General features: G+C 40.8%; 1 protein-coding gene across 1 annotated transcript in view; it reads right to left on the bottom strand.

Annotated features, from left to right (window-relative positions):
* The window catches only part of SYTL3 (synaptotagmin like 3), a 95,616-nt gene that overhangs the window by 26,209 nt on the left and 41,621 nt on the right, over positions 1 to 27,786 (bottom strand). Inside the window, exons 5-8 of the mRNA XM_044003508.1 lie at positions 17,024 to 17,075; positions 15,592 to 15,658; positions 13,295 to 13,367; positions 4,714 to 4,838 (exon numbers count right to left, since the gene is read on the bottom strand). Coding sequence (XP_043859443.1) covers positions 4,714 to 4,838; positions 13,295 to 13,367; positions 15,592 to 15,658; positions 17,024 to 17,075 — 317 coding nt within the window. The remainder of the gene's footprint in view (positions 1 to 4,713; positions 4,839 to 13,294; positions 13,368 to 15,591; positions 15,659 to 17,023; positions 17,076 to 27,786) is intronic.

The following is a 27,786-nucleotide window of genomic DNA, read 5'->3' as shown; positions in this document are numbered from 1 at the left end:
GTGCCCACTAAAGGATATTTGGTACTTTTCCTTAGGACTCTTCCTAGATTGTGATGCTTTTTTTTTCCTTCTAGAGATGAAGGCTGCAATATATACTGTTGTATAGAGGTCATGAAATGTCTTTACCTAATTATGTCAAATTATTATGGGAAAATATGGTTGTTCATGAATCCTCAGACATTCCTCAATAACCAGAACCTTCTCACCCTCTGCCACACTTGTCCCCTTTTCTTAATGCTTCATTCCCCTCCAGGCTCTGCTTGGGACATTTCAGATTTTGCTTCCATACACCCAAACGGGAACCTTTTGTGCCACCTCTTTCAATTCCTTTTTATGTGTTGTTTTTCCCCATCAGAACATAAGCTCCTTGAGGGCAGGGACTCTTTCCTTGTATTTGTTTGTTTGTTTGTTTGTTTTTTCTTTCTTTCCTTGTATTTGTATGGCCATGGCTCAGTACAGTGCCTGGTATAAAGGCTTGTTTCATGCCCACTTACCAGTTTTTTCTTTTAATTACTCTGTTTTGGTCTAATTAACCTATTAGTTGGTTTCATGCCATCAAACCCCAAAAGAGCTTTATGAAATTAAATTCTACCTATACTTGTCTCCCCTTCAAAACCATTCAAGACATGGATGCTCTTTTTGCCATCCATTTCATTTTTAGGTAGCATTTTTGGAGATTCTGTTAAGTATAGATGTCAAATGCATTCATATGTTCTTCAGCTTTTTCCTCTTCAGATTTAAGTAGCTCCTCAGTTTCCACACTTTTACAATCCAAGTTAGGTTTAAGAATGAAGTTATTTCTTATGATTGTCCTGTACTGGTCTGCAACATATTGTCCTGTAACATCAAGCTGGGGTTATCATTGACAAAAATCAATGTGGAAATTTTGCCTGCAAACTGATGTTTCCAGTTTTGTCATGATATCTAGTGCGTGATAAAAGTATCCATGTCTTCAATCCATTTCACATACACTCATGGTTTTTCTATCTTAGCAGTGAGAGGGACATAGGGATATGACCCTCCACTGAGATGGAAAGTGTCCCCCCCCTTAGGCCTAATGATCTGATCTCAAAGTCTTAAAGCCCCTTAGAGCCCCCTATTTCTCCCTCTCTCTGTTTTTTCTCTAGAGAGAGGCAATAACGGGAAGCTACTATCCCCCTTTCTAAATATAGGCATATCAACTTAAAAATTGCTTCATAGAAATTATGTAGATATGATAAATTGTTGCTGAAACAAGAAATTTTGCAAAATAACCTATAGCTGAACCCCTGAGGTTGGGGCACTCTGACCCAGGAGAGAGACTTATCTCTGAACAACCCAGGAGAGAGACTTATCGCTGAACATCCCAGGAGAAAGATTTATTGCTGAACATATAGTATTAATCCAATTACCGCATTTTGCTCAAATTAGATGTCTGTAAAGAGTATAAAAACTGCTTGGTTTCCTACTCTCGGTGTGTCACACCTCCTGGTTGTCCCAGTGAGTGTGGTACACCTTTCTTTCGAAAGAAATAAAATCAGTGCTTTGGCCTCCTTTCTCCTCGAGTCTTGATTACAGGGGTCAGTGGGTGTACTTCCCATCCCACTCAGCAGTAAGCACCAACTGCACCAAAGCATTTCTAGCAAGTAGGATATTGATTTTTCAGATTTGTTCCCACATATCTTTACATAGTGTTGTACTAGAGTACAGAGGATCACCCATCAGGCCACTCACTGTCCTTTTAGTCAAGCTGTTGTGATGGCTTCTAGTGGGTCTAGTCTGTAATCATATGCTTCCTCATTTATTGCTTAGACTTACAGAAGTAGTTCTATTATTGGGTGGGATGCTAACCCAATCAATGGTGAAGTGCTAACCTGATTGGCCAGTATTTCAGGGTTCCTGATAGGCCTTCTCCAACACTACAGCTATCTCAAGGCATATAAAGTCACTGCCATACATCACCCCGACTAACACCCATTATTTGGCCATTGCCCCTCCCACTCATGATGCTTGGTTGGACTTTCTTTATTATTATTATTATTGTTATTATTATTATTATTATTGGCAGGGCAATGGGGGTTAAGTGACTTGCCCAGGGTCACACAGCTAGTAAGTGTCAAGTGTCTGAGGCCAGATTTGAACTCAGGTCCTCCTGAATCCAGGGCCTGTGCTTTATTCCCTGCACCACCTAGCTGCCCCCTTTTATATTATCATAACAAATGTTTAGAGATACATGGGCTGGGATTTGTCAATATTTAGGATGTCCATCTAAATTCTACCATACAGACCCTTTTCACCTTCTGAATTGCAAGAATTTATTTGTGTAGGAGAAAGGTAGTCCATCATAGTGTGGACAGAATTCCAGACTTGATATCAAGAAGGCCAAGGTTCATCCCACCCTTGACACTCTTTAGCTTCATGATCCCATGCAAGTCACTTAACCTCCCTTAGCCTCAGCTTTCTCGTCTATAAAATGGAAATGAAAATAATGCATATAGTACCTATATTCCAGGGTTGTTATAAGACTTAGGCCTTTAAAGCACTTAAAGTGATAACTAAATGTTGGTTTTTATCTTAGTATCTGCTTCTTGAAGCATGCACATTGAGTTTCCTCAAAAAATTTAACAGTAACCTCTTCCACAAGGAGAGTTGCTCAGGCCACAGAGAGCAAGTTTTGCTTCACTGCACCTCATTATTTGAAATTGTCCTCCTTTGTCTGGCCTCCTTTGGCTCAAAGGACAGGAGCAGGGAGTTATTTTCACTTTGGTTTAGTCAAATAAGACTAGAAAACCACCTATATGCAAAACTCTTCATTGTATCTCCCATCCGAAGTATCACCATGGCATCCACTTTCAAGGTTTGGTTGCCTCATTGGAGGGAAGCAACTAGTGACCCATTAAAAAGTTGAGGTTGAGTTGTTTTGTCCTGTTTTTTTTTTCTTCTTGGCAAACTTTGAGCCATAAAACCCTGGGAGAGGGTTGAACTTTTTGCTTTCTCTGAAAGGTGGGTTTGGATGAGATAGTTCTTTTGGTTTAGTTGCCAGGAGAGTCTGTCTCTCCAACAGTCTGGCATGAGCACCAGGCTGTATCATCAGTGTTCTCCTGTGCTCTTTACTGCTTTAGCCAGAGACAAAGGCAAATGTGAATCAATCCTTATTTGCACTGAAGAACTTTGGGATGTTTAGCCTGGAGAAGAGAAGACTCGGTTGGGGAGGAGATCTTGGTAGGTTTCCAGTACTCAAATGGCCGTGGATTAGTTGTTGTATTTGGCCCCAGATGGCAGAATGAGAAACAGTGGTTCTAAGTGGCAGAGAGGAAGAGTTAGGAGGAACAAATTCCTAACAATTAGAGCTGTCCTAAAGTAGAATGAGGCACCCAGAGTGGTAGAGGGCTCCCCATCCCTAAAACCCTTCAAGCAAAGATCCCATGACATATCTCTGCTGTGCTGCAGAGGGTAATTTTGTTCATCTATAGGTTGGACTACACGGTCTTTCATTTCCCTTCTGACTTTGGCATCCTATAAAATTTGTTTTGCATTGTTAAGGCTTTCTAAAAATGAAATCACTGTGGTAATGATGAGGATGAGAATGTCTGTTCATATTAATATAGCACTTTAAAGTTTGTCTCATTATCTCACTTAATCCTCAAAAGAACTCTATGAAGTAGGTACTGTCATTACCCGCAGTTTATAGATGAGTAATCTAAGGCTCATTGAAGTTAAGTCACTTGGCTGGGGTCACATAGCTAATAAATATTCGAGGCAGAATTCTAACTCAGGTCACTGGCATTCCCAAAGGGCAATACGGAGAGCACATGGCTTCAACATTCAATCATTGCCTTCTTTCCTTTTTTTCCTACCTGGCTTCTAAATCCACTCTGAATTTCGATCTTTAATTTCTCAGCCTTCTCCAAATAAGAACTTTTCATTATTTTTTCAGTTCACTTAGTTTTGCCATAAAAAAAAAAAATCAAAGCCAAAATGAGATGGAAGGTCATTGAAGGAAATAACAACTCTTATATCATCGTATATGAGATCTAATTGACGTATCAAGGCCATCACATGGAGCATGCTCAGTTACCATTCTCCCCTGGGGGTTCTTTGTTTGTTTGTTTGTTGCAGGGCAATGAGGGTTAAGTGACTTGCCCAGGGTCACACAGCTAGTAAGTGTGTTAAGTGTCTGAGGACAGTCAGTGCTTTATCCACTGCGCCACCTAGCTGCCCCCATCCTGGGGGTTCTTAAACTGGAATTCATAGGTAGGTTTCAGGGGGTCTGTGGACTTGAATGGGAGAATGATATTTTTATATCATTCTGGCCTCTAGCTGAATAATTCAGCATTTCTTCTAGTTATGAATGTAAGCAATTAGGCTTCACCAGACTGCCAAAGGAGACCACTCTTGTTGTTCAGTCATTTTTCAATTGTGTTTGATTCTTTGTGACCCCATTTTTTCTTGGCCAAGATACTGGAGTGGTTTGCCATTTCCTTCTCCAGCTCATTTTACAGATGAGGAAACTGTGGCCAGCAGGATTAAGTGACTTGCCCAGGGTTACACAGCTAGTAAGTGTCTGAGGCCAAATTTGAACTCAGGAAGAGGAGTCTTCCTGACTCTAGGGCTGATGCTCTATCCACTGTGCCACCTAGCTGCCCCAGCGTCTACACCAATCCCTAAGAAAACTAAGTTCTCTGGGTAGCCCATGGGACCCCAGCTTGAGTTGGGTTGGTTATTTGCTTGTACCCTGGTTGTCAAGTTGATGGCAGTGTCAGACTGGCTCCTTCTCTCCTTCCGGTCCATACCCTCCCTGTAATTGGTTGTTAGAAGATGTTTGTCAGAAGTCATGTCATTCTGGGACTTGGAGATTTCTATAAAAAAAAAATGCAAGGAGAGGACAATCTAGGTACCTGTTCTCTAGGTTTTCTTGCAACCCAACCCAGTAAAGAATAGGATGTACTTGGGCCAAAGCAAAGAAAGCAGAAGGCTGATCCATCCACTATGAGGCTCTGCAACATGTCTTAAGCAACTACTATGCCCAAGGCACTGTGCTAAGTGTGGTCATACCAAGAAAAACCAAATAGCCCCTCCTATCTTCACGCTCCAGGAGGTGACACCACTGGGTGGGGGTGGTGAGAAACTCAAAGAAGTCAATATAAGATAGTTAGAAGAGGGAGACACACACACAGAGACAGAGGTAGAGACAGAAAGAGACAGAGATAGACAGAGACAGAGACCAAGAAAGAAAAAGAGACAGAGACAGAATGAGAAACAGAGAAAGACAGAAATAGAGAGGGACAGGGAGACAGAGAAACAGAGAAGGGAAGAACAGAGACAGACGGAGAGGGGGAGAGGGGGAGAGGGAGAGAGGGAGAGAAAAAAATATATACAAATGGGAAGTCTGGAAAATTTTTGGTTAGGAGGTTACTTATGACCTGAGCCTTGAAGCAAGGTAGGGATTGTGCCTGAGAGACAGAGGTGAGGGCAGGCTAGGTATGGAGGACAGCCTGGGCAAAGACAAAGAGGCAGGCTATGTAATGTAGAGATAATGGAAATTCCTTTTCCTGCATAGATCTAGGGGCACTAAGAGGTCAAATGGTCAAAACCCAGGGTTATGTAACCAATCAGAATCAGGAGCAGTACTTAAATTCAGGTCTTCCTGGTTCTGAGAATAGCTCTCTATCCACTGTACAACACTGCCTCTCTGTGTTTTAAGAATATCAATTTGGCAACTGTGTGGAAGAAGCTGTTGCAATAGTCCAAGAAATAGATAATGGAGGCTTGAACCAAGAAAGTGGCAGTGAGTGATGAGAAGGTTACTGATCTGAGAAACATTATAGAGGTAGACAAGACACATGATTGCAATTTTTTTTCTTTTTTATGGAAGAAGACAAAGGACAAAGAAGAGTTAAAGATGCCCCCAAGGTTGCGTACTGGAAGTTTAGAGAAAGAATAAGTTTGGGGGAGAGGGTAGAAAATGAGTTCCATTTTGGGCATGTTAAATTTGAACTGCTGATGGGACATCCAGAGGGAGATGTCCATCAGGTATTTGGCAGTGAGTAACTGGAATTCAAGAATGAGGTAAGGGCTGTACAGGTTTGGGAGTTATCTGTGGAGAGATAACTGAACCTTGGGAAAGCTGATGAAGTCACTGGGAGAGTATAAACAGGGGAGAGGACCCAGGAAAGAATGGGGGGGGGGGAGACACCTATAGTAAGCAGGCAAGAGAATTAATGACAAACCATCAGGTATTGAACATAGATTATGCTCCCCTTTGCAAAGATCAGGAAGTGATAGAATTCGTGAAAAAATTTGAATCTGCCTTGTACTGCTCTGAAGCTGGAAAATGGCTATCCGTGCCAGAGTTGGAGAGAAATATTTCTCTCTGGTTAAACACTACCCTTCTGTGCTTATTCAAATTAAAAATTGGCAGTCTAACAAATAATCAGTCTTTTCGAGAAGTTCCTTGCAAAATTATTATAAATAAATAATATTATAAGTGATTTTTAAATTAGAGAGTACTAAATTTGATTGGAGGTATCCTTATGACAAATTCTGAGTCACAGTCTATGATCTGTTAGTTAGTAACTGCCTGAAACAAAAGGGAAGAGAGTGAACAGTGTTTAATAGAGAGGAAAAAGTTTTCCTTCTTTTAAAAAAGTTATTTCTTTGTTTCCATGCTGTCCCTGCTTCACCCACCTCTGAAACTTACAAGCTATGTGACTGTAAGTCAGTTTTTTAGCCAGTCTCAGTAAGCCTCTGTTTCTTCATCTATAAAATGGGGATAATAATACCCTTACTAAGAGAGGTAACATGGCATAGTGGATAGAAGACATTTCCTGGAGTCAAGAAGACCTTGGTTCTAGTCCTGCCTATCACAATATTAGCTTTATGACCATGGGCAAGTCATTTATCCTCTCCATGCTTTAGGCTGCCCTCTGAAAATACTAACTATTGATGGGTTTGTTGATCTACAAAGAAATCACAGATCCCCACCCTCCTACCCCTTCTCCCCACCTCCCCCCAAAATCTGCATTACCCTCAGAGTAGTTGGGAGAATTAAATTAGCTAATGTGTGTTAAATGCTTGGTAAACCTTAAAGCACAATATAAATATTGACTGTTGTTATTTTATTGTCAACTGGGGTCTTAAAGGAGACCTTAAATGATCATCTAGCCTGTCCACCTACCTTCATAATCATTCATATAACATTTGACTAAATACCAATTCACTTAATATTTAATGAATATGGGGGCAGCTAGGTGGTGCAGTGGATAAAGAACTGGCCCTGGATTCAGGAGGACCTGAGTTCAAATTCAGCCTCAGACACTTGACACTTACTAGCTGTGTGACCCTGTGTGACCCTCATTGTCCACAAAAAAAAAAAAAAGGAAGGAAGGAAGGAAGGAAGGAAGGAAGAAAGAAAGAAAGAATATTTAATGAATACCTTTTCTGTGATTCAGATAGGACTAGCAAATAACAGTCTATCCTATCAAGGGAAAGGCACCCTGTCACAAGCCCCAGTAAGCCATTTCAACATTTTCCTTATCCATTAGTACCTCCTGGCTCTTCCCCTACACCCCAACCCCAAGTACCAGTTAGGCATTGGTTTTGTCTTAGGGTGACTTTCAATTTGAGATGGGAAGGATTTGAGGAACTTTCATTTCTTTTCTTTTTTGGGGGGAGGGGGGGTGGGGCAATGAGGGTCACATGGTCACACAGCTAGTAAGTCTGAGGCTGGATTTGAACTCAGGTCCTCCTGAATACAGGGCCAGTGCTTTAGCCACTGTGCCACCTAGCTGCCCCAGAACTTTCATTTCTAATCCCTGGTCCAATACTGTCTCCAATCCAGTTGTTTGGTCCAACCCTTAATCCTCTGGTTTTTAACATCAATTCCATCTGAAGGAAAAAGCCTCCATAAACAATGGTGAGGGAGAAGGAGAAGATAACTGAGAGGGACCAGGCCTGGATTAAGTATAGGTAACTCCCAGGTGAAGAAACTCTCTCCACTTATCTTCAACTGCTATCATTAGAGAGTTCCTCAGAGCAACCGATGGCTACAACAAATTTGGCTCACAGCCACAGTCTGTCCACAATCTGATCTATCTATCAGTAGGTAGGAAGGAGAATGAGGAGAGGGAAGAGCAGACTGTTTCTGAAGGACTTTTCCATGCTATTCCCCTTCCCCTTTTCCAGAAGGGTACTCAAATGGAAATTCTCCTGGAGATTTACCACTATTAAAACAACAACAACAACACAAAAATCTAGATAATCCGTTTATTCAAGAAATATTAGAGTCAAAAGTGCTTGGAACTGGAAAGATCACAGAGACCTTTAGGTGATGGTGCCAAGTTGCTCTGAAAAAGCCTTAGTGGTCATGGGGCTTTACCAAAGTGGGTCACGCTTCCCTTCAGTGAGAGGACACTGCCCTCTGATGGATGCACCCAACTCCACTGGAGTATTCCAAGGAGTCCCCTTCTCCTCTTTCCTTCCAGCCCCATCATTCCCCTCTTTGTCTTTCCACCACATCTGTATACTTCCACCTGCACCAAAACAAAAGTTATACCTGCTCCCTCTAACACTACTGGAAAACTATTAGCACCAAAGAAGAAAAGAAGCCGACTAGAAAATATAGAAAGGGGGCAGCTAGGTGGCGCAGTGGATAGAGCACCAGCCCCGGAGTCAAGAGTACCTGAGTTCAAATCTGGCCTCAGACACTTTAACACTTACTAGCTGTGTGACCCTGGGCAAGTCACTTAACCCCAATTGCCTCACTAAAAAAAAAAAAAAGAAAGAAAAAGAAAATATAGAAAGGCTGAACAATGACAAATTGGCCCCTGACCAAATGGATAAATGCATTCTCCCTACCCCAAATAACTCATCTTCAATTTCCTTAAAGGTAGGTAACATAAAGATTATTACCCCACTTTACAGAGAAGGAGGGAAGCACAGAGGTGCATGGAGTAGTGGATCAAGTGCTGGACCTAGAGTTAAAAAGACAGGTTCAAGTTCCCCCTTCGGACACTTTCTATTTGCATAATCTTCTTTGTGCCTCAGTTTCTTTCTCTCTAAAATGAAGAGAGGTAGACTTGATTCTCTCTCTCTCTCTCTCTCTCTTTCTCTCTCTCTGGGGCAATGAGGGTTAAGTGACTTGCCCAGGGTCACACAGCTAGTAAGTATCAAGTGTCTGAGGCTGGATTTGAACTCAGATCCTCCTGAATCTAGGACTGGTGCTTTATCCACTGCACCACCTAGCTGCCCCCTTCATTATCTTTAGAGTCCATTCCACCACTAAATCTAAGATCCTATGATTCTACCCCCCTCCCCCCCATTAGATAGCTAATTAAGTTTCAACGCAGGGACTCTTGGGAATCCTCAGTGCCTTTCTGTGAATGTGAATTAGTCATTGCCTTTTAGACCACAGACTAACCCAGGCACAATGAGATTTTAGAACTGAAAGGAAGCTGAGAGGTCACATAGTCCAATTCCATCATTTGTACATATGGGAAAACTGCAGTCTAAAGCAGGACCTGAATTTCTCAAAGTCATACAGCTAATGCAAGGATAGGGCCAGGGAATGTCTATGAATTGCTCCTATTGAGAGCAACAATAAATATCCCCAGCTCTACAGTGAATGTCTTAGACACAAAAGCACCCTTGGAGCCTGGAAAACATTTTCTCTTTGGTTCCTTCTTCCTTTCCCTTCTGTGAACCCTGCTAGACTGAGGACACAGCAACCTAAATCATTCCTAAACAGAGGCTCCTAGCTTCAAACCCTCAGATTTAGACCTGGAAGGGCCCTGGGAGATCATCGACTACAACCACATTGTTTAACTAGTAAGGGATTGACAGTAGTCCAAGTTTCTGTTACCAAACCCTTTATGATGTTGAATAAAATACTACTGAGTCTCTTGGAGCTCTTCTAAGGGATTGGCCCTGACCCCCACTGCATTCTCAATTTAAGGATTTTTAAATATAGGGAATATTATAAATATATATGTGTGTGTATTGTATATATACATATGCTTATACATATATGTACAGATGTGTTTATATGTATGCATGTGTGTATATATGAGTATGCATGCATACACAGTGAGCGTATAGGGATCTTTGATCAAAGATGGAAGGTGTCACAAAGGTCATCCAGTCTAGTCCCCTCATTTTACAGAGAAGAAAAGTAAGAGATTGGAAATGACTTGTCTTAGGTCACACAGCAGCAGATCTGGGATTTGAATTCAGGTTCTGTGACTCATAGATTTAGAGCCAGAAGAGACTTTAGAAAGAGTTCATCTAATCCAGGATTTAAAAAAAAATTTTTTTTTAGTGAGGCAATTGGGGTTAAGTGACTTGCCCAGGGTCACACAGCTAGTAAGTGTTAAGTGTCTGAGGCTGGATTTGAACTCAGATACTCCTGACTCCAGGGCTGTTGCTCTATCCACTTCACCACCTGGCTGTCCCCTAATTCAGGATTTCTTAATGTGGGATTCTTGAATTTAGTTGTTTGAGGTTTTTAAAAAATATATATTTTGGGGGGCAGCTAGGTGGTGCAGTGGATAGAGCACCGGCCCTGGAGTCAGGAGGACCTGAGTTCAAATCCGACCTCAGACACTTAATACTTACTAGCTGTGTGACCCTGGGCAAGTCACTTAACCCCAATTGCCTCACTAAAAAAAAATATATATATATATATATGATTACAAAGGAAGCCCATTGTATTGAAATATAGGCATCAAAATTGTTGGGGGTTTTTTTGGTGAGGCAATTGGGGTTAAGTGACTTGCCCAGGGTCACACAGCTAGTAAGTGTTAAGTGTCTGAGGCCGGATTTGAACTCAGGTACTCCTGACTCCAGGGTCGTTGCTCTATCCACTGCGCCACCTAGCTGCCCCTGTAATCCTATATATTTTAAGCATTTAAAAACATTATTCTGAAATGGGGTCCATTGGCTTTACCAGACTGTCAAAGGGGTACATGACATAAAAATCCCAATGTAATCAAACCCTCTCACTTTACAGATGAGGAAACTGACATCCCAATATGTAAAGTCACTGATCATTTAGGTAATAAGCAGCAGAGGTAGATTTGAACACAGGTCTTCCTGATGCCCAGCCCAGCTCTCCATTCACTACACCACCTTGCTACCTTTCAAGAGCTTCAAGTATAATGCTTCTTCCGTTCTACCATGCTGCCTCTGGATCAGGTTTGGAGTTTAAAATATGTTTCTATGTGTAAGCATATGTGTATATACCTGCATATTTGAGGATATCCGTTTACATGTGCTTGTGAAAAATCATAAGAAAAGATCCCTCTGCCTCTTTGTGTGTGTGTATGTGTTTCTACTGCTCAGGATGAGTAGCAGGACCACAGGGGGGCTGGTTTTACTGAAATGCTCAATGTGGGCTGTGTAGGGAAGCTGTACGTCACTAGAAGGGGCAGTATAAGATTCTGGATCAAGAGATAAAAAAGTCATCTAGTCCAACTCCCTTTCTCTCTCTCTCTCTCTCCCTCTCTCTCTCCCCCTCCCTTTCCTTCCTTCCTTCCTTCCTTCCTTCCTTCCTTCCTTCCTTCCTTCCTTCCTTCCTTCCTTCCTTCCTTCCTTCCTTCCTTCCTTCCTTCCTTCCTTCCTTCCTTCCTTCCTTCCTTCCTGCTTTCTTTCTTTCTTTCTTTCTTTCTTTCTTTCTTTCTTTCTTTCTTTCTTTCTTTCTTTCTTTCTTTCTTTCTTTCTTTCTTTCTTTCTTTCTTTCTTTCTTTCTTTCTTTCTTTCTTTCTTTCCTTCCTTCCTTCCTTCCTTAAAAGATGAGAAAATTGAAATGCATGGAACTTGAGTTTCTTTCCCATGGCCACACAGCTGGTAAGCATCAGAAACAATGTTTGAACCCAGGTCCTGTCTTTGGAGACTGTGCCCTTTTCATGATACCATATTGTGGTTGTGAACCAGATGAAGCATGGATTGTAAGGAAGGAAACTGGCTAATTAAAGATGATCGCAGAGCCTAGATATGAACTATTACTCTGGAAGGCTCCATGTGAAGCAGTAGAAAACAGGTTACTAAAGAGGCCACATACAAACACACAGAAGGAGGACCTAAGAAACACAAAGCCTCTGACCAGGTAAACATGAGCTCTAAGCACCTAGTCTGGGCTCACTCTCAGAGAAAGCAAAAGATACAGACCACCTGTTAAATTCCCACTGGGAACATCTACACCTCAGAAATCAGCAAGTGCTACAAATCAGGGCTCCATTTGCTGTCTGTTGATTGTCTAGACCTAAGAGCGTGATGGAGAAAATGTTCAAGGTATGTCGTGGGCACATCTTTTATTTTCCCCAAGAGCCAGTTATTAAACATTTACCAGCATATCCCTACATACAGGTGATGCTCAGGGAGGTTTACATTTTAAGATAAATGGGCAGGAAAAAAAAGAGACTGGCTCAGAAGGTAGTGAGATATTAGGGATAATTTGGCAAGCATTCCTAATTTGCAACCTGTGCAAGCACTGCCAAAAGCAACAACTTTTCAGAGCTAAGGAGGAAGCGAGTCTAGGGAAACAATGGAGAACAATCAAACAAAATATTGAGTCAAGAACTCTGAAGACTTCTACTTTTGTATTCCAGTATCACATAAATTTAATTGGGCAGTTCTTGTTTTGTTTTGCCTTTGCAACAGTCTAAAATAACCCCCCACAAAAACCAAATAAACTATAGAATCTGCTGCCAGGTAGTTTCCTCAGACCTCCATAGAATTGAAGGACAGTTAAAATATCTTGAGCTGGGAGGGGTGGGGCAGCAGAGAATCTAAATGAATCATATTGGTTTAGAGCGGGATTTTGGGGGTGCAGGAAGACAAAACAACCCAATACTTTGGTTAGGATGACTAGCCTGCTGCACTTCTTAAGAAGTAAAATGGAGCATGAATGAATACATAGCCCTGCTTCCCTTGGCAGCTAGCTTTGGTATATGTAAGCCCCTGGAGAGCAGGGGCTGCTTCATTTTTGGCTTTGTATCTCCAGCACATAGCAGGGACTTAATAAGGGCTTGTTTTGATTGTCGATTGATTGATTGGGAAAGTGCCAATGGCTGCTCCACAAAGTGGCAGGCATTGGCCTATGGGAGTGGTTCAGAATGTTGCTACTCAGTAAAATGTAAGCTTTTTGAGTGGAGGGACTACTCTGTTTGTTTGGTTGTTGTTGGTTTTTTTTCATCACCTTGCACAAAGAACGTACTAAGAAGGCATTTGATAAATGTTTGTCAATGTCTTACCAAATAGTCATTGATTGGTGATCTTGTTTAGGGCCTATTTACGAACAAGTCAAGGGGCATTCACTTACTTTTTATGTGTGTGGTAAGAGACAAAAACAAATTTTCCATCGATTTATTAAATCCTTTAAGCTGACCAAGTTCCTGTATTAAAACAGAGAGAGTAAAAGTTATGTCTGGCCCTAAAGCCTCTAAACCCCCAACTTAAAAGCACAGAGGTGTGTGTGTGTGTGTGTGTGTGTGTGTGTGTGTGTGTGTTTGGATGAAGACTAGCACATTGCTCTACAGAAGTAAATATAAGAACCTTTTCCTCCACAGTCTATTTTTGTTTGTTTGTTTTTGGTTTTTTTTGCAGGGCAATGGGGGTTAAGTGACTTGCCCAGGGTCACACAGCTAGTAAGTGTTAAGTGTCTGAGGTCAAATTTGAACTCAGGTACTCCTGAATCCAGGGCCAGTGCTTTATCCACTTTGCCACCTAGCTGCCCCCTCCACAGTCTCTTTTTTTTCTTTTTCTTTTTTGAGAGGCAATAGGGGTTAAGTGACTTGCCCAGGGTCACACAGCTAGTAAGTGTTAAGTGTCTGAGGTCAGATTTGAACTCAGGTACTCCTGAATCCAGGGCCAGTGCTTTATCCACTTTGCCACCTAGATGCCCCCTCCACAGTCTCTTTTTTTTCTTTTTCTTTTTTGAGAGGCAATAGGGGTTAAGTGACTTGCCCAGGGTCACACAGCTAGTAAGTGTTAAGTGTCTGAGGTCGGATTTGAACTCAGGTACTCCTGACTCCAGGGCCATTGCTCTATCCACTGCGCCACCTAGCTGCCCCCACAGTCTCTTAATATTACCTACATTAGAAGAGGGTGACTTTGGCAATTCTTTAGAAAGAGAACAAGCAGCATAAATAGTGAGTCCTAAAAGAGCCAACTTTCTATTGGCCCAGAGATTGTTCCCCACCCAGTTGTGGGTAGGTTTGTTATGCCATCCTCCCTCTCCTAGAACCTTGCCTTCTCCTCCGCTCCCCAACTTCTCAAGGCTAGGTAAAACAGCAGTGTTGTAAGGTAAAGGCCACAGGGGGATCCTGGATAGCCAGGTTGGTGTCTCTGAATGCTTCTTCCCCACAGAAAAGGAATAGTAAAGGAAGGGGGGGAAAGTACAAAAAAAAGTACATCATTTTCCCATAAAGGTTCACCAAGAGAATTTAAAAGCTTAAGGGAAGAAGAGAACAGAATTTAGGGTGGCATTAGCCTTCAGAATGCATATGTTTTCTATTATGCCCACCTACATATAGATTTCATATGCCCACTAACACCCAAATGCATAGACATAGCTTTCTGCAAACATACCAACACATAGGTAGGTACAGACATTTCCATAGACATATATTCCTATTCCCAAACACATATGGTTACAGGACACATACACTCCTGCACTGATATATCTATAAGACCATAGCTATAAGCAGTATTGGACAACTGAAGCTTTGTACCAAGGTGCCAAAATTTAAAAGGTGCTGACAGCATTGTATTTCTGCAAGGTAGAAGCAGCATAGTTTAGCACCTAGTTAGGAAATATAAATAGTTAAACTGGGTTTAACTGAGAAGCCATCAGATGGTATGCACTTCTTCCACTGATGGATGTATTTCCTCCACAGGTGAACTCTCCCAGGGCTCACTATAGCCTTCCTCCCCAGCAACAGCCTTGGGATGTCCTTGGGGTTTTTCCACCCCAACCCCAACTGACTTGAAAGTTCAGTCATAGTGTCTGGCATGTAGCAGACATGTAAGCATTGTTAACTGATTGGTTGATTTTGTGCTGCTTACTTTGCGCATAAAAAAATGACTAGTGACAGCTGTGACTAAAACCATAGATTGTTAGAGCTTTAAGGGACCTGGACCATTATATAATCTAACCCATTTTACAGATGATTACAATGTGGTCTAAAGAAGTTCCATGGACATTCAGATATACACCAACACAGTCAGATGCACACATCAAACAGAGCAGATACACAGAGCTGTGACCAAATGTCTGAAATGAAAGGGAGAGAGCATGACTGAATAGGTCAGTAAAAAAAGTCATGGGACTGGTCAGTCATGGGACCTGGGGAGGTTAGCAGAAGCCCAAACTTGAGGAAAAGCAGTGTTACATCAGAAAGTTAACACAAACTGAGACAATGGCACCTTGATTAAATTGTCGAGAGAGCAGCATCTGGAAACATTCTAAACTATGTCTTTAGGAGCTACATGTTCTTCTGATGAAGACCAGTATGTATTAGAACCCTTTTCTAAGTCCCTCAGAGATACCGTCCTCCCTCCCCTTCCTCTTTCTCTATCTCTCCCCATAGAAGCAGATAGCACAAAAAGATACATTACCCCTGTGTTGGATTCACAATGGCTCTCACTGACAGGAGGTGGAGTGGGAGGAACCACGGAAATTTTGCTGCAGTCAAGAAAATACACAGAAGTAAGGACCTGAATACAGAATCAAGGTGAGGGGGGTATGGGGAAAAGGTCAAAATATATTATCAGAACATCACAAAAAACTCAGCTTTCTCTACTTTTCTTTGAGTTTTATAGTCTCCAAAGCCTCATTCTATATCAAGATCCCATAGCTCATCATAATTAATATCTCTATAGAAAAAGGGAGTTTTTCATCCTCCAGTATGTGAGTATTTCACACCTTTGACTATTATCTAGAACCAATCAGGACTCTTGAGATACAGCTATAAGGCTACAGAGTGGAATTGCTAGCAGGGCTCTTTTCCCTCTGCCATACTTGGCCATTACTAGCTTTCTGAGTCTGGGTGTTCTTGCTGAGGAGATAGCGTTCAGAAAATGGCCTTGGAGTTTGGGGAGTTACAAAAAAGCATCAATTGAGAAGGGATTAAATGCTCAGAAATCACTTGTTAAAATAAGTCTAAGAAAATGTAGATAGAAAAGGCTTCTGATGAGAAATCTGAGCCCAGGCCAAGCAATTTTTGTTCATGGGAAAATTACAGTAAAGCTTGACTCAAGTCAAATGCATTAAGAAGTGGGACCAATTCCCAGCTTCAGGTAAGCCACGTTTCCAAGCGTTTGCACAAAGGGGAAAACAGAGATGACTACTGTGCTGTTGTTTTGGTTCTGTGTGGACCAGAATTCAAATATTCCTCGAAGGACCAAACTTCATCAATTGACACAGTATATTTGAACATAACAGAGATAGCAGGATGAAACATTTTTCTAAGCTAAAATGATAATGTCTGCTTTTAATTACTTGTATTTAAAACTTATTTGCACAGATATGAGAAATGATAGAAAATTATAGTAAAATTGTTTAAAAATGAAATTAAACATCCTTCCGTCAACTGAGACAATTGGTGTGTTTGTGACACATAGTGGCACTTAAATGCTTACTAAATGATTTATTGATTGTGTGTTGCTTGCCTTAGGCACAAAAATGCCTAGTGACAACTCTGTATAGTACCATAGATAAGCTCTTGGAATGTTAGAGCTTTAAGGAACCTCAGCCATCTATAATCCAACCTTCTCTCATTGCCCACCCATTTTACAGATCATTAAAATTCATAGAAATTTAATGCAAAGAAAATACTTAGCTTTAAAAAAAGTCTACTATAGAATTTTCAATAAGAACATAGAGGAATCTAGTTTTGAATCTTTTTTTCAAAAACCTTAGCATAAAGAATTTGGATTTCAAAACTCTGACATCTGGAAATCAAGAAGCTTAAAAGTTCTTTTCCGATGCCCTATATACTTTTTTGTACTTCAGTGTCCCAAGATAACTTGTCCTTTCTACCATACTAACCTCAGTTTCTGATAAGATTTCAAGAGCTTTGCACCAGCTGTTTCATGTTTGCCTGGGAAAAGATAGAGAATAGAGGTCATTTATTAGCGTGGACATATTTCAGAAGATGCAAATACAGGAAGTCATAAATAAAAAAAATTATTACTTTCCTAATACTGATTCTAATGATTAAAAGTCAGGTAGGATCAGATCAAAAGGACATCTTTCAACCCTAATTGCTAGGAGCAGGGAAATCAAACTTTATTTGAGGTTAGGTTAGGACAGTTCTTTAAAGGAGACAGCAGTTCTGAAATTCTTTGTCTCAGGACCCTTTTACACTTTGAAAAATTGAGGACCTTGGGAAAATCATGTTTAAGTGTAACATCCATTGATATTTACTGTATTAGAAAGTTATACACTTCAGTACTACTATGAAAATTGTTTTGACCTCTTGGATGCACTAAAATGATCTCAGGGATCAGTAAGTTTACATTCGTCCTCTAAAAATTCACTTCATTGGGGGCAGCTAGATGGCGCAGTGGTAAAGCACCGGCCCTGGATTCAGGAGTACCTGAGTTCAAATCTGGCCTCAGACACTTGACACTTACTAGCTGCATGACCCTGGGCAAGTCACTTAACCCTCATTGCCCTGCAAAAAACAAAAACAAAAACAAAAAAATATTCACTTCATTATCTGATGCATCCTTAAAAATATCTTCATTGAATGAATAAATGGGGGGGGGAAGGGAAGCATTTATTAAGCACCTACTATGTGCTAAGTGCTATAGTAAATGCAGGAATGTACAAATACAAAAGGCAAGCCAGTCTTGCCCCTCAAGGAGCTTAAATTCTAATGGGGACAACTTCACATTTAAGGGAGTGTTGGCCAGGGACAGGTATTTTGTTTTAGAAAATGCTAAGTGGAGTCATTAGAGAGTAGATTGACATGCCCTTTACAGAAATTACTTTTTTTCCCAAAGGATAATTTTTTTTTTTGGTGAGGCAATTGAGGTTAAGTGACTTGCCCAGGGTCACACAGCTAGTAAGTGTCAAGCGTCTGAGCCTGGATTTGAACTCAGGTCCTCCTGACTCCAGGGCTGGTACCTTGTCACCTTGTCTACTGTGCCACCTAGCTGCTCCCCAAAGAATAACATTTTGCTCAGTCATTTCAGTTGTGTCTGATTCTCCCTGACCCTATTTGGGGTTTTCTTGGCAAAGATCCTGGAGTGGTTTGCCCTTTCCTTCTCGAACTCATTTTACAGATGCGGAGGCTGAAGCAAACAGTTCGGTGACTTACCCAGGGTGACATAGCTAGTAAGTGTCTGAGATTTGAATTCAGGAAGATGAGTCTTCCTAATTCTAGGCTCAGTACTCTATCCACTGAGTCACCTAGCTGTCCATAAGAATAATTTAACTTACATATTTTTAGTTTCAAGGCAGGCCGGCATAAGTGGATAACAAGCTGGTCTTCAGATCAGGAAGACCTAGCTTCAAGTGCAGTCTCTTACGTATACTAGGCAAGTAACTTAATCTTTTAGAGACCCACTCAATTCTTTGAGGTTATAAATGACAGTTGAGTAGCCCATATGCATCGCTGGAGAGATTTTCCATACCAGGAGGAGTTCCCTTCATGGGTGAAGTCACATGACCCAACTTCCCTGACTGTCCACTCTAGGTTTGTTTTTGTTTTTTGAAAAAAGGATTTTTGCTTTTATTTCTGTAAAGGTTGTGGAGCAAGAGGAGTGGGGGAAAGAGAAACTTTCTGCCAAGGGTCATGAAAAGAAAGCTTGTGCCCCGAATCTGTAGGTCACCCCTACAAGAGTCATCAGGGAGAACACTTTCTCATTTTAGATGGAATTGGCTCAGGTGGTTTGAGCACCGGAATGGCTATCAGAATGCCTTATGCATAGAGAGCCTTACTGACATGCATTAAAGGTCAGAGTTTTCATTCAGATTCCCTTTTCCTGGGGCAAGCACATCTCTTGGGTCCTTCTCATTGTGCTCACCTTGCCTCCAAAAAAATTTTAAAATATCAGTTCTGAACCAAAGATGCCAAATCTCATTTCCTGTGAGATCCATCCAGGACCTAGACAATGCTTTACAAATAGTAGAGACTTAATAAATGTTTGTTTCATTGCATTGCATTGAATTTACATCCTACACATTTAGCAGGAAATAATCTGCTCCATATTTGAGCAACAGATATCCTTTTCAGGTGACCTATACAATGAATGACAAGGATATTGAAAAGCAAACCAAGCATGTCCTTTGCAAGGTTGGCAGACAAGAATTTATTGCCAGTACAAATGGGCACACCAAATTCCAGTGGTTAACGAATCTATAAAGCAATAACTCCCTGTTTGACTGAGAGACATAAGACTAAATAATAATAGCAAGTCTTTGTATAGGTTTTAAGATCCTCAAAGTTCTTTGCATGCATTATCTCATTTGAGCCTTACAATAACCCTTTAAGAGAGGTGCTATTACTTCCATTTTACAGATGAGAAAATGAAGCTGAGGAGCAGCTAGGTGGTGCAGTGGATAAAGCACTGGCCCTGGATTCAGGAAGACCTGAGTTCAAATCCGACCTCAAGCACTTGAGACTAGCTGTGTGACCTTTGGCAAGTCACTTAACCCTCATTGTCCCACCAAAAGAGAGAGAGAGAGAGAGAGAAAGAGACATGGAAAATGAAGCTGAGAGACTGTGACTTGACCAGGATCACTTAAATAGTGGCAGAGGAAGGATTTGAACCCAGGTCCTTCCTGACTCCTAAATCACCACTATTGGCCATGGGATGCAGCTAGCTATTCCATCAAGTTTCATCAGCACCACTTACAAGTTTTTGTGCAAGGAGAGGGGCAAGAGAGGCCAGGCATGAAGTCCCTAAATGTCACATGCCTATTTGTTCTGAAACAAATTTCAGGGCAATTATAACTCTGTTGAACTGACCATGTACATATAAATAGCTATGATTAGGAAGAAAAGAAAGAAATCCTTTGAGGATACACTGAAGTATGTCCAATCAAGCAAAATCTCGTTTTGATGGAACTGATGGACTGCTAGGAAAACAGAAGCAGGAAATAGACCAAGGGATCAACAGCTTTTATTAAGTGCCTGTTAACACTGTGTTAAGTATTTGGGATACATTGACCAAAGTGAAACAATCCTGTCTTTCAAAGAACTTATATCCAATAGGGGGAGAAAATGTGTATAGAGGTCTCTACAAAATAGATACAAGGTAATCTGGGAGAGGAGCAGGCACTTCTAGGTGAGGGGCCCAAGAAAAACTCTAGTAGACAATGGTATTCGTGGTGAGTGTAGAAGCAGCGCAGTATTGTTAAAAGTGGATTTGGAGTCAGTCAAAACAATAAACATGTATTAAGTGCCTACTGTATACAAGGCACTCTGCTAAGTTTTGGGAATACTAAGGCAAAAGTCAGTCCCTGTTCTCATGGAACTCACAGAGAAGACAATGTGCAGACAACCTTGTGCAAACAAGATATGTTCAGGAAAAATCAAGAATAGTCTCAGAGGAAAGGCATTAGCATGAAGGGGATTGGGAAAGGCTTCTTGGAAGTGGGATTTTAGCTGGGTTCTGAAGGAAGCCAGAGAAACCAGAAGTTAGAGGTGAGGAGGGAGGGCATTCCAGTGAAAATGTCTGAGTCTGGAGATGGAGCATCTTGTGCAAGGAACATCCAGGAAGCCACAGTGACCGGATCATGGATTATGTGAGGAGTGAATGGTATAAGAAAACTTGAAAGGTAGAAAGGAGACAGATTCTGAAAGACCTAAAAAGTTGTGTGACCTTGAGCAAGTCACTTAATACCTCTAGAACTCAGTTTCCTTATCCGTAAAATGGCCTCTATGTCCCCTTCAGGTCTAAATCTGTGATTCTGTGAAAGAAACTTGAGATTCTTAGAGGGAGAGCTAAGGAATACTTCTATGATAGGCAATCAATGAGAACATTCCATCCCTTTCTCAGCAAAGTTTCCAGGACAGCCACAAGCCTAGGAATAGTGACAGAATCTCAAAGAAAGAGATAGGGCCACACTTAAAAATTTTACTTCATGAATACATAGGATGGACAGGATAGTCAGTCATTTTTAGCCAAACCTGCTCATTTGTTATCAATAGCATGTGTTCAAATATAAGCCCAGATATCACTGTATTGATCAAAACAGAAAGTGCGTGTTTATATATGAACTGTCACACTGCTAATGATAATGACTAACAAGAAGCTGAGATTAGTACAAAGATAGGCATAACTTCCTCTCCCTGCGTACAGCCTGTGTAATAATAACATGGGAACAGGAATTGTACAGATCACAATGTAGTAGTAAAGTTCCTGCTTACTGGTATAATAGGGAAAAAAGCTGAGTATTTATAGTTAGTGGAAATGAGTTTGAATCCTGCCTGAATCTGCCACTTGCTTCCTGTGTGACTTTGGACAAGTCACTAAACCGTTATGGGCCTCGGTTTCCCCATCTACAAAATGAAAGAGCTGGATCAGATTAGCACTGAGGTCTCTTTCAGTTCTAAGGTGATGATATATGTAGGGACTATATAGACTTTGTCACTGAAAGGCTTGATTCAGTTGACTAGGGAAGGTGAGGAACAGGTCACAAACTTTACTATATCATAGTGACATAGTAAATTATTAACATCCCCCACACTTAAATGTATCTATAGCCTACTGAGGCATAATGTCTTCTACTTAATAACTAGTTAATTTGCTTCTTTCAATTTCCTCAACACTCCAGGAAGCAAGTAATTTGCATTAGAAATGTTCTTCTTGTATAAGTACATTGGGCAGAGGCCCTGGAATTATGAAAATACTGATTCCAGAAAGTCCCTATAAATTAGTCAAGGGACCAGAACTCCTAATAATCTCTAAGAGAAAAAGATACAAAACAGTCTTTACAATAATAATTACATATCTCTGAAATGATTGTTGTTGTTCAGTCTTTCAGACTCTCTGTGACCCCATTTGGGGTTTTCTTGGTAAAGATACTGGGGTGGTTTGCCATTTCCTTTTCCAGCTCATTTTACAGGTAAGGAAACTGAGCCAAACAGGGTTAAGTGACTTACTCAAGGTCACACAGTTACTAAGTGTCTAAGGCTGGATTTGAACTCGGGTCTTAAGTACCCCAGGCCTGGTCCTCTATCCACTGTGCCACCTAACTTTCCTCTGAAATGATAGGCACGCCCATATTCTTTGTTGGTAGTGATGACATGTTTCCATACAGCCACAATACAATTTCCAGTTAAATGTCATATAAGGGGCAGAATGATGTAATAGTTAGAGCTTTGAAACATCTGGGTTTTAGTCCCTCCCTTGATATATGCTAGCCATAGTATACTAGGCAAACCTCTCTGGGCATCAATCTCATAGGATCATTGATCTAGAAAGAATCTCAGAAGCTATCTAGTCCAATGCCTTCATTTCATAGACAAAACTACAGATGTTGAATGACTTGCCCAAGGTCTCATCAAAGAAAGTATCAAATGCAAGATTTAACGCCCAGCCCTTTGACTCCAGTGTCAATGGTCTTTCTCCTGTAACATGCTGCTTCCCTTTCTTTATCTATAAAATGGGAGGTGTCAATAAAGCCACCTAGTTCACAGGGCTGTTTTGAGGATCAAACAAGATCATGCAAACCTTAAAGCAAATAAATACCTAAGGGGCACAGTGGTTAGAGAACTGGACTTGGAGTCTGGAAGACCTGAGTTCAAATGTGTGACCCTGGGCAAGTCACTTAACTTCTATTCACTTCAGTTTTCTCGTCTATAAAATGGAGATAATAGCTCCCACCTCCCAGGATTGTTGTTAGGATAAAATGAGATATTTGTAAAGCATTTTGCAAACCTCAAAGCACTATATAATGCTAGCTATTTTAATAAATGCTAACTATTGTTATTAGCTACTTTTTAAAAAAACCACAAAAACCTGAAATTCAAGGACAAATCAGAAAAAAAAAGGGAATTAATGGATTTTCTGTTCAGTTTCTCTACTTACATTGAGAAAGACCACCTACATAAGTACATTTTGGAGAATGGAATATAAAAGTACTTGTACATACAAATACATTTTGTAGTATATGCTCTACTAACCCAAACCTCCATTTGCATTGGCATACTGAGCCCCGGGAGCTTAGCTTGCTGCTTCTCCCCTTCAGAGTTTTAGGGGTAACCCTGAGAGGTTGGGGGTGTTTTTTTGGTATTATCTCTCACAAGCCCCAACCAGAGTGTCTCTCACATTGATTATCAGTTAATACAAATTAGTCAGCCAGATTTAATTAGCTTTTAGAAATGGGCATTTATTAAGATGTCCTAGTAAAGGGGCAGCAAGGTGGCGCAGTGGATAAAGCACCGGCCCTGGATTCGGGAGTACCTGAGTTCAAATCTAGCCTCAGATACTTGACACTTACAAGCTGTGTGGCCCTGGGCAAGTCACTTAGCCCTCATTGCCCCGCAAAAAAAAAAAAAAAAAGATGTCCTAGTAAGAACAATTAGTACAAAACATCCCTCAGAGGCACAGTCTTCCATAACTATATTCAGAATTGAAGAGAAAGTTGGCTCATTTTGGAAAGCATATGTAGTAAAGGGACCAGGTCCCAGATACCAGAAATCTTTCCTCCCTTAATGAGGTCCTCATGAAGATTTTCTTAGGTATGATGTGGTTTTCTCTAGGATCCTAAAAGAGTCCTGAGGCTTCATTTTCTCAATGGAATTATTTGTCTTCAGTTCCTAATACAGACACTACCATCACCCACTACTATTATGGCGGCATTACTAGGATACTGATTGGAAGTCAAATATTTTCTAACCTGGAGAGTTCACAAAGTTATTCTCTAGTAAAATGGGGGAGTAGACAGAGGCCTTCTTTTCACCACTCCCAACAATTCCCTCTCAGGGGCTTGGCTTGAATTGCTTCTACCACTGGGCTGGTTAAACACCGAAATGCCTGGATTCCAAAATGGCATGCTATTTCATCCAAGACCTGTCTAAGTCAGGATGTTGACTGAGTTTCTTTATCTAATCCCAAAACACTTTCAGTGTATCATCATTTCATTTCACCCATTGTTTTTTTTTTACTTCTTTCAAATTGCTTAAGTCCTTTTCATACCTGTTTTTAATGTTTTTGACTCACTGATTCCGCAGAGGTAGTGTCAGGGAAATCGATTATTTTAATCAATTCTGACTCATACATTTTTATACTGAACAGGGCATAAGTTGGGGTAGGGGTAGTTTTGCATGAGTGATATTCCCCAGCTATACTTTTTTCCAAAGGCTGACTAGATATATGGACCAGGATGGATAGAGGATCCTGTGATTCTATCACAATAATGGGGGTGGGGGAAGGGAAATGACATAGTTTCATATCCTACTACTAAACTATTAACATAAACCCTTCTATGCCGTTGTTTTCCCAGTTAGAAGATGAAGATAAAACAGTCTAACTTACTAGCCCTACAAAGGGCTGCCAAGGGATGTGATGAAAGGATTAGTATTAGTAAATAACCACTGTGAAAGAGTGACTAAGAAAAAAGGAATTATGTAAATATATGGCACAATACATCTCAGAGAACACGGGTAAAGGAAACCTATATCCCAAAGCTGAAAAGCAAGAATTTTTTGTTAGGGGTCCTTTTTTGATCTTCTTAAGACTTTACAGTTTTATCACATCCACTGCACCAGGATCCCTGGCTGGAATAGACTCTCAGCTAGCACAATACAAGCATTGTTCCCTCCCGTGAACTCCAGAGGGAAGTGTACTGGATGGAGAGCCATTAAATGTGGGTTCAGATCCTTGCTTTATTCTTTACTAACTTGTAACCCTAAGCAATTTAATGAATCTCTCTCTTGGCCTTAGTTTGTGTGATTCTAAAACACCTGATTTCAAGAAAGCCAGTCACTAGATCATGGAAAATGTAGTGGTGAGTAGTGTAGGAAGACTGGAATTGTAGGAAAGAGACCAGGTTATGAAGAGCTTTAAAAGCCAAAGAGAGGGGGCAGCTAGATGGCACAGTGGATAGTGCACCGGCCTCAGACATTTCACACTTACTAGCTGTGTGACTCTGGGCAAGTCACTTAACCCCAATTGCCTCACAAAACAAACAAACAAACAAACAAAAAAACAACCTAACAAACAAAAAAAAAGCCAAAGAGAGGATTTTATATTTGATCCTGAGGGCAATAGGAAGCCACTAGAATTTACTGAATGTAGGGGAGGAGGGGAAGGTGACATGATGAGACCTGTGCTTTAGTAAGATCAATTTGATATCTGAGTGAAGGATATTCTGGAGTGAGGAGAGATTTGAGGAAGGGAGTCCAACCAGTAGGTACTCAAATATTTTCCCCCAATTACATGTAAAAACAATTTTTAACATTCATTGTTTTTTTTAAAAGACATATCACTGATAAAGGCCTCATTTCTCAAATTCATAGAGAATTGAGTCAAATTTGTAAAACTACAAGTCATTCCACAAGTGATAATCAAAGGATATGAACAGGCAGTTTTCAGACAAAGAAATCAGAGCTATCTATAGTCATATGAAAAGATGCTCTAAATTACTATTTTATTTTATTTATTTATTTTTTTAGTGAGGCAATTGGGGTTAAGTGACTGGCTCAGGGTCACACAGCTAGTACGTGTTAAGTGTCTGAGGCCGGATTTGACCTCATGTACTCCTGAATCCAGGGCCAGTGCTCTATCCACTGTGCCACCTAGTTGCCCCTCTAAATTACTATTAATCAGAGAAATGCAAATTAAGACATCCCTGAGGTACTACCTCATCCCTATCAGAGTGGCAAATATGACAAAAAAGGAAAATGTCAGATGTTGGAGGGGATGTGGGAAAACTGGGATGCAAATTCACTGTTGGTGGAGTTATGAAAAGATCCAACCATTCAGGAGAGCAGGTTTAGGTGAGAGATGATGAGGGCCTGGACTAGTGTCAGCATCAGAGGAAAGGAAAATATGAGAGATATTGTGAACACAGAATCAACATGACTTGCAATAGTTTGAATATGAAGGAGTAAGAAAAAATGAAAAGTCAAGGATACCATGGTTGTGAATCTAAGTGAATGGAGGATAGTGGAGACCTCAAAGGTAATAGGAAAGTTAGGAAGAGAGAAAGATTTTGTGGGAAAGATAACAAGTTCAGTTTGGGATATACTGAGTTTAAGATGTTTATAGGACATTCAGTTCAAGATGTCTAATGGCAGTTGAAGTTGTGAAAGTAGACATCAGGAAAGGGGTTAAGGCTGGACAAATAAATCTGAGAATCATCTGCATTTAAGATAATTGAATCCATGGGACCTGAAGAGATCAACAAATGAAATTGGATAGAGGGAGAAGAAGACCTAGGACAGAACCTTGGGTGGGGACCCCTAGGTGTAGATCCAACAAAAGAGACAGAGAAGGAAAAGGTCGACAGGAGAAAAGCCAGAAGAGAGCAATGTAGGGAAAACCAAAAGAGAAAAGAGAATTAAGAAGAGGGGACTGACAGTGTCAGACACTGCAGAGAGGTCAAGAAGAATGAGGATTGAGAAAAACTCATTGGATTTGACAATTCATTATCAAATGTCAAATGTCAAAAAAAAAAATACCATTGTCAAGACCATTGGTAACTTGAGAGAGAGCAGTTATTGTATTCAGACTATTTTAATGAATGTTATACTAAAGAAATTTCATGGGCAAGCCATGAGTTCATGGCTTCCTAGGCAAGTCTGTGTCAAGGATGGGTCAACATCTTGTTTGTGCCTTCTTTCCTTTGGTACTGTGAGACCTTGACAGGCAGTTACTATCTCTCCCTACTGCTACTATCATTACCACACAACCACTACCACTACCTCACCACCAGGGCAACTTGAGCAGTAGGGAGAACAGCTTGAACATTTGTAATGGCCACAGAGGCAATAGTAGAGGCAGGGACAAAGGAAGATAGAAGGGAATAGTTAGAGAGAAAAAGAGAGATGACAGAGAGAGAGGAGAGGGAAGAGGAGAAGAGAGAGAAAGGGAGAAAGAGAGAAAGAAAGGAGGAGAGAGGGGGCAAGAAGAAAGAGAGAGAGAGAGAGAGAGAGAGAGAGAGAGAGAGAGAGCACAATTAAAAAAAAAAAAAGACCACTTAACATGGATTAGACTATACTCAGCAGAGGAGAACCCTTGAGTCTGGGTCACATTAAAGGGATGGGACACTCTGGCCTCCCAGGTAAGAGAGGAGGAATGGCTTTACTGCTTTGGTCAAATTCCTTCTGTAGAAGTAATAATAATGATGTATTCATTATCACCCTGGCACACAGTTGCTCTCAAAATCAGCTCCTCTGCCTTTAACACGAATCTTCTGCCTAGTTGCAGGACAGAAGAATTCTTTTTTTTGCCCTGTAATTTTGCTGCTCATATCCTGTCATGCATACATTCTGCTGGATGCCTTCCATGTTAGGATCAGGGTGCACCCTTTTTCTGTTTCCTCTCACCCAACTTACAATAATGAGGATTTTTACATTTGTATTTGTTTTGCTTTAAAGTCCCTGGGAACGATGAAGTGCAGACACAAATTTAGGACCTGTTTTTGACCACCTAGGGTTTCAATATGAGAGGCAGGACAGTGAGGGGATCAAAGGCCTACCCATGAGTCAGCAAGATCAAGGTTCAAATTCTTCCTCTGACACATATTGGCTGTATGAGATCCTGGGCAAATTACTTAATTTCAATCTCCAGTTTCTTCAATAAACATGCTGAGTATATGACAATGGTCAGCACTTAATCTATTACCATGCT

The sequence above is a fragment of the Dromiciops gliroides genome, chromosome 4, assembly GCF_019393635.1.
Source record: "Dromiciops gliroides isolate mDroGli1 chromosome 4, mDroGli1.pri, whole genome shotgun sequence".
NCBI lineage: Eukaryota > Metazoa > Chordata > Mammalia > Microbiotheria > Microbiotheriidae > Dromiciops > Dromiciops gliroides.
The sequence above is the reverse complement of the archived record's forward strand: the minus strand, read 5'-3'. Positions and strand labels throughout refer to the sequence as shown.